General features: G+C 34.1%; 1 protein-coding gene across 1 annotated transcript in view; it reads left to right on the top strand.

The window, feature by feature from the left end:
• USP34 (ubiquitin specific peptidase 34) overlaps nucleotides 1–12,208 on the top strand; it is a 202,965-nt gene that overhangs the window by 16,411 nt on the left and 174,346 nt on the right. Inside the window, exon 2 of the mRNA XM_015587514.2 lies at nucleotides 12,093–12,180. Coding sequence (XP_015443000.2) covers nucleotides 12,093–12,180 — 88 coding nt within the window. The remainder of the gene's footprint in view (nucleotides 1–12,092; nucleotides 12,181–12,208) is intronic.

Here is a 12,208-nt window from a genome sequence, read left to right on the forward strand (position 1 = left end):
TGTTCAAATAAAAAAATGCTGATGGGATTTTGATGGGGATTGCATTAAATCTGTGTGATGCTTTAGGTAATATGGTCATTTTAACTATGTTGATCCAAGAACACGGAATATCTTTCCATTTCTTTGTATCTTCTTCGATTTCTTTTAATAGTTTCATTATATGGGTTCTTCACGTTTCTTTAAATTTATTCCTAGGTATTTTATTCTTTTTTGCTGCAATTGCAAAAGCGATTATTTTTTCAACTTCTTTTTTCTGACACTTCGTTGTTAGAGTATAGGAATGCTATGAATTTTTGAATGCTGATTTTGTATCCAGAGATTTTACTATATTGGATTATTTTTGCTAGTAGTGTTCTTGTGAAGTCTTTAGGATTTTCTATATAGAGAATCATGTAATCAGCAAATAATGACAGTTTGACTTCTTCGTTTCATATTCGGATGCCTTTTATATCTTTCTCTTGTCAGGTTGCTCTTGCTAGGATGTTCAATGTCATATTGAAGAAGAGTAATGATAGTGGACAGCCTTGCCTTGTTCCTGATCTTAGAAGGAAGATTTTTAGTTTTTTACCATTAAGTTTAATGTTGGCTGAGGGTTCGTCATATTTGGCCTTTATTATATTAAGGTACCTTCCTTCTATACCAGTTTTGTTAAGTGTTTTGATCATAAATGGATGCTGTATCTTGTTGAAGGCTTTTTCTGCATCTGTTGATGTGGTCATATGATTCTTATTTTTTAATTTGGTTATGTGATGTATCACATTAATTGATTTGCGTATGGTGAACCATCCCTGTGCTTCTGGGATGAAGCCCACTTGATCCTGGTGTATAATCTTAATATGTTGCTATATTTGGTTCACTGTTATCTTATTTAGGATTTTTGCATCTGTGTTCATGAGAGATATTGGTCTGTAGTTTTCTTTTTTTGTGTTATCCTTACCAAGTTTTGGTATCAGAGTAATATTGGCCTCATAAAATGGGAAGTATTGCCTCTTCTTCAATTTTTTGGAAGAGTTTGAGGAGAATAGGTATTAAATCTTCTTTGAATGTTTGGTAGAATTTACTGATGAAGACATCTGGTCCTGGACTTTTACCTTTTGGTAAGTTTTAGATGATCGTTTCAATTTCCATACTGCTGATCGGTCTATTAAATTTTCCAGATCTTCTTGATTCAGTCTAGGAAGATTGTATTTTTCTAAGTACAGGTTAAAATGATGATATTCTAATCCTATCAGTTTTCTTTATTAGTTGGATATCTGTAGGAGGAGAAATTTTCTTTTATTACCTGCTTAGTTACTTTGAATTACCGTTAGTACAGGAAAGCAGGATAAATGTCAGATTTCTCCCTTTTATTTACTTGTTTTCAAGCAGTGAGCTTAGTTGTTCAAAATTTTAACATTTGTTTGATCAATTTTTTATTTTGAGAATCATTTTAAAATCATATGATTAAGAATAATGTTTTTGCCTTTATTCACTTTTTGTGGATTATTTCATACAAATTTATAGAGCATCGATTTCTGATGCATAGTTTCATTGTTAGGATCTATTTAACTTATCATATATTGATAGACATTTAGATTATTTCCAGTCTTCTGCTATATGAAGAATATCTTGAATATCAATGCATGTTATTTTGGATGAGAAAAAGTGTGTAGGAAAAAGATGCTTAAAAGAATAATTACTCAGAGGATCATTGTATTTTTAATTTTGATAGGTATTATATTGTTTTCAGTGTTGTATGTAAGTACCTGTTTTTTTCCTTGAGTTTACCCATACTAGGTGTTATTTAAATGTTTTGCAAACCTGATAAAAGAAAAATAGCATTTCGGTGGTAAGTTGAAACCATGTGTGTATCATTTTTTTTCTTTTTTTTGGCCTGTTTTTTCCTTACGTTTTTTTTTCCTTAATCTCTTTGAACTCAGAGATTTCCCTGTTGCAAAGACTGCCTAGTTTGTAGTTTCTTTGAAGTCTTCTTTTTTGTTGTTTTTGTCTACAATTTAAACATTTTCTATGATTAAACATATTAATTCAGAACATTCAGAATGCCAGTCTTTATATCTGCCATCTTCCATGTCTAGTACTTATCTAGTACTATATTTCGATTGACCTTAAAAGTTCCCAAACTAATACATATTTTATTTTGTTAAATTGTCATTAGTTTTTTTGTTTAGATTTATCTACATGTTTCTTTTTTCCTTTATCATTTTTTACCTTTCTTCTTGCTCCTGGATTTCTTTTCCTTTCCCTTTCGCTCCTCCTCCCCTTTTTTCTTTTCAGAGGCACCTCATCTGTTTTTTTCTTTCCATTCATGGTCTGTCATCGTAAGCATATATATTTGTTTAAAATTTTATTTCACCATTCCTTTTGAGGTTTCCCTGTGTATAAAATTCTAGATAGGCTATTATTTTAACAACAAGATTTTATTGCTTTGATCAGAAGTCTGCCTCTCAGTTTTAGGTATTCTAGGTATTAGTCTTTTCTTTTCTCTGAAGCTTTTACTAAAGCTTTTTATCACAAATTTCAAAGTTAGAAAAGAATAATATAGTTAAGATATAAAAAGTTAAATTTTGTCTGACAAGAGTTCACTCAAATTTATAACTGTATAATACCTTTCTTAATTGGCTTATTATTTTTTTTTATTTTGGGCCTTTGATTTGCATTTTTAATGTGTTCGTAAACCCAGGTCTAGTAGTAGATTATTTAACACCACCTTCAAGGCAGTAGATTTTAAAGTGTTTATGGTTTTTGATTGTGTATAGAATTTTCTGACTGCATCTTGTATTAATTATTGAGTCAAGCCTTAGATATATTGGCTTAACAGCTTTATTTTACCTCTTCATTTCCTTATTTAGCCATTATCCGGAATATAATAGCTTTCTCTTTTAATTCTCTGAACCTTTGCACATGATGATCCTTTTGACTAGGATTTCATCCCCTTCAGGCATCTGTGTCATTGCCCTTCCATCCTATTTTTTTCCCACTATTCTTCTTGCTTTCCTTTTTCCTAACTTTTTTCAGTTTAGTTGCTACTAGTTTTAGGAAACTTTCTTCACCCCTTTACAAGGATTTGTTTTCGTCTAGCTCTTTAGATTAAAAAAAAAGTTGGAAAGAATTGATGATGAGTTGTATAAAAAAAGTTCTCTTGAATTAGGTGTGGTTATGCCAGAAAGATTGGGAAATTTTAAGAAATCTAGAAAGTGTTTTGTATTTATATTGCTCTGAAAATTGAGTAAATGTTCAAACCAGTATAATAGAAAGCTGGAATGGAAATGATAGGAGACAGGGTACTTCTTTTTTTTTTTTTTTTTTCCAGTATCAGATAAAATGCAGGACTCTAGTCAGTGGATCAAAACTGTAAGAAAAAGCCTTATAACAAAAGATTGGTGAATGTGCATTAGTGGTTTTAAAATCACGTTAGTCGAGCAGGTTTTGTATACCCAAGGAACAACTCAGGCCAGAAGTGCTGGCCAGTACCTGGAGCTGTTTGTACTTATTTCTACTATTTCAGACACCTGTGTTGGCCTTAGTGCCTAAACTTGATGCTGGCTAGTGTTCTTGTTAGGGCCCAGCTTCTTGTAGTTCATGTTTTTTTGAGACTTTGCTGAAAGTGCCTTTCTTATGGGCTTCTAAGAGTTGAGGGAAGGAATTCTCTGGACCTGAAGTATATGAGGTTGTGTTCACCTTTGGCCTGATCAGTGGTAATGGATTTTTCTTCAAATGAGTTATGATATTGTATATGAGAATACTCACTCTCTGCTTGGAGTAAGATCTGGGTCATAGCTACCATAGCAAGGTTTCTTATGAGACCTCTGGGTTATACCTCCCATCTTCTCAGTGTTTCTTCTTGGGGTTGTACATGTTTTCATACTATCCATTTCTGATCATTTTTATGAGCATTTTCTTTTTTTAACCTTCAAAGCGAACCTTTGTCACCCCATTCCCACCTCTCTACCCCATTCATTGTCAGGTGGGTATATTTCTTTTAGTTAATGAATTTTCTTTTCTTCCTTTTGGGTCATGGGATCTCTGGCACTCTTGGGTACTGCCCAGCATTGATGTTTCCAATACTACTTTGATTATACCTATGTGACAGTTCCCCCACCTGACTTGCCCTCTTCCCTGTCAAGCTGGTTGACTCTTTAGGATTGGAAAACAGTTCATTCTATATAGGGAAAGGTTGAGGATTTCCAGGTGAAGTTGCCTGCTCTGCCTCCCTTCTTTCTTCCCTTCATTTATTATACTGTGGACTTTAATGGATCTCTGATGATTTAAAAAGATCAGTGGCTTATTTTAAACTGCAGTATGGGCTTTTCTATCTTTTTTTATTAAAATTTTTTAAAGAAATTCTTTTGCAATTACAGTTGACATTCAGTATTGTATTAGTTTCAGGTGTACAGCATAGTGGTGAGACATTTATGAAGTGAGCTCCCAATTAGTACCCACCACACATAGTTATTACAGTATTATCGACTATATTCTCTATTCTGTACTTCATATCTCAGTAACTTCTGTAACTACCAATTTGTACTTCCTAATTCCTTCACCTTTTTTTACCCATTCCCCCAACTCTCCTTCCATCTGACAATCACCAGCTTGTTCTCTGTATCTTTGAATCCGTTTCCATTTCGTTTGTTCATTTATTTTGTCCTTTAGATTCCATATATATGTGAAATCATATAGCATTTGTTTTTCTCTGATTTATTTTACTTAACGTAATGTCCTCTAGGTTCGTCCATGTCATTGCAAATGGTAAGGTTTCATTTTTTTAAGCGGCTGAGTAATATTCCATTGTATATATGTACTACATCTTCTTTATCCAATCTATTGATGAGCACTTAGATTGCTTAATTAAAATTTTTTTAAATTGTAAAAAATGGAACAATTTACCATTTTAACCATTTTAAGTGTATAGTTCAGTAGTATTAAGAATATTCATTTTGTTGTGCAACAAATCTCCGGAACTTTTTCAACTTGAAAACCAAAAATTTCTACCCATTAAACAACTCCCCATTTTTCTGTGCCCCCTCCTCTTGCCTGACCCTGACAACCACCATTCTACTTTCTATTTCTGTGAATTTCACTACTTAAGATATTTTATTTAAGTAGAATCATTCAGTATTTTTTTGTGACTGCCTTATTTACTTAGCATAATGTCCTCAAGGTTCATCCGTGTTGTACCAAGTGATAGGATTTCCTTTTAAAGGCTGATTAATATTTCTTTTGTATGTATATACCACATTTTATTTGTTGATGGACATTTGGGTTGCTTCTTCCTGTAGCCTATTGAGAATAAAGCTGTTATGAACATAGGTGTACTCATATCTGTTTGAGTTCCTGCTTTCAATTCTTTTTAATATATGTGCCTAAAAGTAGGATTGCTGAATCATAAGGTAATTCTATTTTTAGGTTTTTGGGAAACTGCTGTACTGTTTTCTATGGTAGTTGTACCATTTTACATTCCCACCAACAGTGCACAAGGGTTCCATTTTCACCTGCACTTACTTTATATACATATTTTTAAAGAATAACCATCGAATGGGTGTGAAGTAGTATTTCACTGTAGTTTTGATTTGTGTACTTAGTTTGGAAATCACAAAGTGTGAATCCTTCAACTTTGTTCTTTTTCAAGGTTCTTTTGGTTATTCGAGATCCCTTGAAATTCCATGGTGAATTTAAGAGCGTAATTTTCTATTTTTGCAAAAAACATTGTTGAGATTTTGATAGGGATTGTATTGACTCCGTAGATCACTTTGGGCAGTAGGGCAGTATTGACGTTTAACATTGTTAAGTTTTCAATTGATGGCTATGAGATTTCTTTATTTGCATCTAATTTCTTTCAGTTTTGTGTAGTTTTCAGTGTATGAGTCTTTTGCCTTCTTAATTAAGTTTATTCCTGTCTTTTATTCTTTTTGATGCTAGTGTAAATAGAATTGTATTCTTAATTTCCTTTTCAAATTGTTCATTGATAGTATATAGAAATGCAATAGATTTTCTTTTCATCGTTAATAAAAACATTTATTTTGCATTTTATGCAGAGCAACCTGAAGTCTGCATCATGAGACGTTACCCTGGGATTTATAGACAGTGTGTCCATCTCAACAGTGTGGTTCTGGGGATTAGGGCTCCATACAAATACAGGCAGGAGTTGTGAGGGAGAAAGGGGGCACAACAAGAGTGTATTTAATCTTTTCTTAAAGGAAAATCAGTAGAGCATTCTGAATCACTGAAAACCTGTGCAGTTGGGGCTTCTTAAACAATATTTGAGCTCTTAGGGAAGGGGCAGGATAAGGACCTTGATAAATAAAGGGATATTTTCTTGTGACAGGGGGTGAGGAGGGATGCAGTATATTTTTGTGTGTTGACTTGTGTCCTGCTACCTTACTGAATTCATTTATTCTAATAGTTTTTTTGTGAACTCTTTAGAGTTTTCTACAGATAAGATCATGCCATCTGTGAACAGATAGAATTTAGTTCTTTCTAATTTCTTCTTGCCTAATTGCTCTAGCTAGAACTTCCAGTATTATGTTGAATAGAAGTTGTGAAATTGGCTTTTTCTTGGTCCTGATCTTAGGAGAAGCTTTCAGTATTTCACTATTGAGTATGGTGTCTGGAGAGCTCTGTTGTCTATCTCTGATAAGATGTCCTTCCCTCCCCTTTCTGGTTATGAGGTAGTTTTAATGGATTAAGTTTAAACAGTTAGGCTGTCACTTGGACCCCAGCGGGGGATAGGTGCCTGACCACACATATGTTTTTCCCTCAAATATATGCCGTTTATGTCTTATGTTAGAGAAAGATGTGATCATTTCAGCTGTCTGTTCCCTATTTTTAGGCTGGGAAAGGAAAACTGGTATTATGTACTGCGATTTCTTCTTGCTGAAATTATATAGACCAAGAGCTTGTTTTTAGTAATTGCCTTATCTAACCCCACTATATTATTCTGTCATGGTTGCTAGGTTTTGTTGTCAGGGTCTTCTTCCTAATGGGCAGTAGTATCTTTGGTTTCCAGGGCCTCAGGTGCTATTATCTTGTTACCAATTTATTTGGTATATACTTTTGTCTTGCGACTTTTCCTTCTCTCCCTGGCTAGAATTTTTGTAATCCCTGTTGGTCTAGTCAGTACTACCAGAGAGGAATCTTCCAACCTCCTACTTGGACTTCCAGCATTTCTAGAGCAGAGTAGGGGAAGAGTGCTGTAAGTCTCAATGTTAAGTGTATATAGTCTGATCTAGGACAAGGTGTGCTTTATTAAAAAAAAAAAAAAAAAAAAAATTAAGCTCATACACAATTGGTAAATAGAAGAAAGATATTAAGATAATGGAATGTCTGAAGAAACAGTGACAAAACTGCCAATCCTCAGAAATGCCTTTTGCTGTGTATATAGTGACTGGTAGGCAATAGTGAATTGCCTTCAAGGACCCCTATGTTATCTGCATTGTAAAGCTATGTGGAGAAGGTCAAGTTGGTGCAAGAGTTATTAAAATGATGGATTCATGAGAATGATTGTATCTGATCTTTAATTTTTTGAGAAATGATTTTTATTAGAATTGAATACCCTCCGACACCGTTTTATCGAGCTGAAGCATGGACCTCATAGTTTAACGCTGAAGTTTGACACTGGTTAAGTACAAATGCCAATAGAGACTTAACTATGCTAGTGTTTTTTAAATTTTATTTTAAATCAGACCAGATACTTTTTAGCTGTATCAGTCAATGTTTATTTATTTTTTAAACCCTTTTCCCGTTTAGTGGAAAAAAGTACAGCTTGCTGCCAGAGTTAATTTAACATTACGCATAGGAATGCGATGTTTTCTAGGCTTTGATATACTCCGTGATTGAGAATTGCTATATTTTGTAAATGGAAATACCACTACTAAAAACAGAATGCTATAAATAGAATAATGTCATTTGTTTTCGAAGACTATCGATATTCCAGAGTGATGCAAAAATAATAATAAAAGCAAGCTATTTCGTGGCAAACTTTGGGGGTGAGGTTAGGACTGTACTTCGTGAGTTATCTTGGGGTAAACGCTGCAGCCACAAGCGCCGCCAGCCGGTATTCTCAGGGCAAACGAGAAACGGATTAAGAAGCCAATATATAAAATGTTAACATCAATTAAATTTGGCAGGTCCACGTGTATCTTACTTTTAGGGTTTTTTTTTTCTATAGGTCTGACCTATTTCATAATTGATTTTTTCCAGTTAAATAGGCCAGATTTAACATAGCATTTATCAGACTAGTTAACTGATTTTTTCAGTGCCTTGGTTATAAAATTTCATAGGTTTTGAGTAGTCTGCTTCTAACTTTGTTTTATTGTCAGCCTCATTATACTTTAGTGCAAGATTTTGTATCCCATGAGGCTTCTCAAGAATGCTTACATGACATATTAGGAAATGCCTGTATAGAGACATTTACATACTTTCAGCAGCCTGATTTTGTGAAAACCGAATCTCTGATTCTGTATCTCCAGAGAGGAAACTCTTTTGGAGATTGTGTGTGTGCATGTACACACATGTGCTTACACACATGTGCCAGGGAAGGGGGAATAGAGCAGGTGTCTGCTTCTTAATAAGACTTTAATTTTAGCTCCACCTGTATTCTTGTTTTCAGAGGTACTCAGTGTTTCCAATTCTTGAGCCTTTCTGAGGTTTCATGGGACAAAATTAGCCTCCTTCTTTTCCCCAGTATCAACCTATATTTTTAGCTTGCTGTGGTTTAAATCAGATATTTTCTGCCACAATTTGTTTTTGTCTCTGTTTTGTTTTCTCTTGTTTTAGTGGAATTTTGGGAGAGAGTGAAGATAAAATGATATATTGAATCTGACCTATTTAACTAGAAAAATAAATTATGAAATAGGTGACACCTATAGAAAAAAAGTCCTGAAGATAAGATATACATGTACATACCAAATTTAATCGGTTAACATTTTATATTGGCTTCTTAAAAAGAGAAATAAAAATTGACTGATACAGCTAAAAAGTACTTCCTCCTATTTCTTTGTCCTTTCCCCCAGATGTAACAATTCTGTTGATGTGGATGTATATTATTTGTAATGTATGTTTGAATTTGTGTAATGACATCTTTGTAATGTAATTATAACAACACATTTTTTGTGTGTTAAAAGTTAGCAAATTATATACTGTCCTTTTACAACTTTTTCACTGATCATTTTGGATTTGAATATTAAACATTTTGTTATATAGAGATTTAGTTTATTAACCTCATTACCTATTTACATTCTAATCAACAATATTTACATTCTGTTGGATAGTACTTTTTATTTTACTCATCTCAGTTTGGGTTCTTCCTCTATCACTCTACTAGTCTTTTCTTATTTTTTTAAAAAAGTTCCTTTCCAGCTTTTAAAATTTTGTCTTAAAATGTTTTTTTGCAAACTACTCAGGAATAAAATACAAATGGTTGATAGTTAAACTTTTCTTTAATGCCAGTTTGAAATGGTATAGTTTGAATGTTCATAAGAATTAACTTCTGGATAATGGACCCTCTTCCTTTTTTGTTTTGTTTTAATTTTTATTAAATATATGTGCCTTGTTTAAAAAGTCAAATAGTTTTGTGAGGCTTAGAACAAAAAACAGCAGTCTTTTGCTGTAGCCTCACTTTTTCTTTCCTAGAGGTAATCACTTTCTGTTGTACTGATTTCCGCCCCCTGCCACTGCAGCTTTTACCTTCCTTTGTCTAAATCAGAGGTCTCCAACCTTTTTGACACCAGGAACTGGTGGTGCTCTTATGAGAATCTAATGCCTGATGATCTGAGGTTGAGCTGAGGTGGTGATGGCAGTGCTGGGGAGTGGCTGCAAATACAGATGAAGCTTTACTTCCTCGTCCTCTCCTCACCTGTGAGGCCTAGTTCCTAACAGGCCACGGACTGATTATTGGTCCGTGGACTAGTAATGGTCTGTTGCCTGGGGGTTGGGGACCCTGGTCTAAATGATCATATTGTTATTTCTTGATACATAATTTCAACTGTTGACTTCCTCCTATTGGAAAGTCTATTGGTCTATTGACTTACTCTTATGAAAGGAAGATTAGCCTTTTTACCCTTGCCATGCCTTTCCAAATGTTTTCGAACTAGTAATGTGTATTTATGTTATTAGGACTATGTAAATACTGTTCACTGCTAAGCCAGGTAGTATACTGTTGTTGTATTTCTTGACTTATATAATTTCTTTCATTCTTATATTTAGTAGTTGCCAAGTTTGTATGCATGTGTCAAGTTTCTGTCTGCATTTATTATAATTTCTCTAAAAGAGTAAAACTGGCATTTTAATCAAATATAAACTATATGGTTTGTCCCTCTACCTCAGAACCATCTTATCTAGAACCCTTTAATCTCTTGGTCCTATCTGAACTAGGGTTCTTGGAGTTTGTGCACAGTGATCATCCTTTGATCTTTCTTCACCATCATCCTGTGGATTCTCTTTAAACATGAACTTTTTTTACCTAGAATGCTTTAATCTCTTTCTCTTTTTTAATGTCTGAATTCTTAACATACCAGTCTTTGCTTAAAAATCACCTCTTTAGAGAATCTCTTCCTGACTCCCCATTCTAAGGTGGGTTATACTTATTATTTGGTACACAGTACCCTACTTGGTTTCTTCTTGGCGTTTATCACAATATGTATGAATATTTTTATTTACCTCTTTTTATCTTTTTCATAACTAAAGTTTCATGAGATATGGGGATTGTTGCTATTTTATTCACCATTGTCTCTCTACTACTTAGTATGTATATAGCGTGCTCAACAAGTATTAAATGAGTGTATATATTATGACTTCTAGACACAGTGAAGATTTAAATGCTATGGGCAATATTATCTTGTTGGACTTTAAAGATACAATATTGGAGTTGCCTCATTGTGAAAGAGACTATGGCTTGCAGAGCCTAAAATATTCCCTTTCTGGCCCTTTATAGAAAATTTTGCTGATCCCTGATTTTGTACAATCAAATATTTTACATTAAAAGACTTTTTTGGATTTTTAGCCAACTGTATTTCTTCAAACAGTTTCTTTTCTAGATTTAACTTTAGATTCCTTTCATAGTAGTACATAGCATATGCAAAATGCCAGTATGTCAGTCAGGGTCCGATTAGGGAATTGAAGAGGGAATTGAATAAAGAGAACTAATTACCCAGATGTTAAAAGGCTTAAAGAGCAAAGAGGGAACCTGAAGGACACCCAGAGAGATAGTGATGGTGATGATGATGATGATGATGATGATAATGATAATGATAATGATAGCAGCAGCAGGAAACATCCATTCTCCCCTGAGTCTGGGAAAACAAAGAGGGTTAGAATGTAATTGCTTAGAGGTGGGACCTGTGAAGGAATCTGGGACTTCAGGGAAGGATGCTGCCTGGCCACTGCTGATACCTCTGAGAGAAGGGTACCACGAGAGGTTTTTATAACTGGAGCCTCTAATGAGTACTGCTGATGAGTGATGCTTTCAGATACAGCAAACTAACAAGTCTTTTTTTTCCTGCTCTCCAATTGTCTTCTAGTGCTGTGTAGGCACTGGAGGAAGATCTTAACAGGAAACCAGCTGAAAATAAAAAATGTAGTTTGCAGAGTCCCAGTCCCAGAGTCCCAAAGCATAGAAGAGAAGGGTGGATTTGAAGTTGAGAGACAATACCAGAATAACTGCAAAGTGTCTTTTTCTCCTGCTAAGAATTAGAACTGTTAAAAATCTCTTCTTCATGGTCAACAGACTAGTGGTTACCAGAGGGTAGGGAGGGAGCGGGGAGGTAGATGGGATAAAAGGGGTCAAATATGTGGTGACAGAAATCTAACTATGGGCAGTGAACACACAATGTTGTGTGTGTGTGTGTGTGTGTGTGTGTGTAAATAAATATATTACACCTAAAACTGGATTTTGTTAACCAGTGTCACCATAAAAAAAAAAAAAAAATCTCTTCTTAAGCTCAAATAGTCATTAAACCAAGATTTATTTTCTTTCATGAAAGCGCAAACAATCATTTGAAATATTTGCATTTGTAAATTTTTTTGGGTCAAGCATTGGCTTTAATACTGGTTTAGCATTATTCATAATTTAAAAAATTATTTTTTCTACTCTATTTCAGTATCAGATATAGAAAGTGGTGATGGACTGCAGCTCAGAAAGGAACATACTCTCAGAATATTTGCTTATATCAATTCCTGGACACAGAGGTATGCATCTTTAAGTATTTAGAAGACT

The sequence above is a fragment of the Pteropus alecto genome, unplaced genomic scaffold (genome assembly GCF_000325575.1).
Source record: "Pteropus alecto unplaced genomic scaffold, ASM32557v1 scaffold131, whole genome shotgun sequence".
NCBI classification, from domain to species: domain Eukaryota; kingdom Metazoa; phylum Chordata; class Mammalia; order Chiroptera; family Pteropodidae; genus Pteropus; species Pteropus alecto.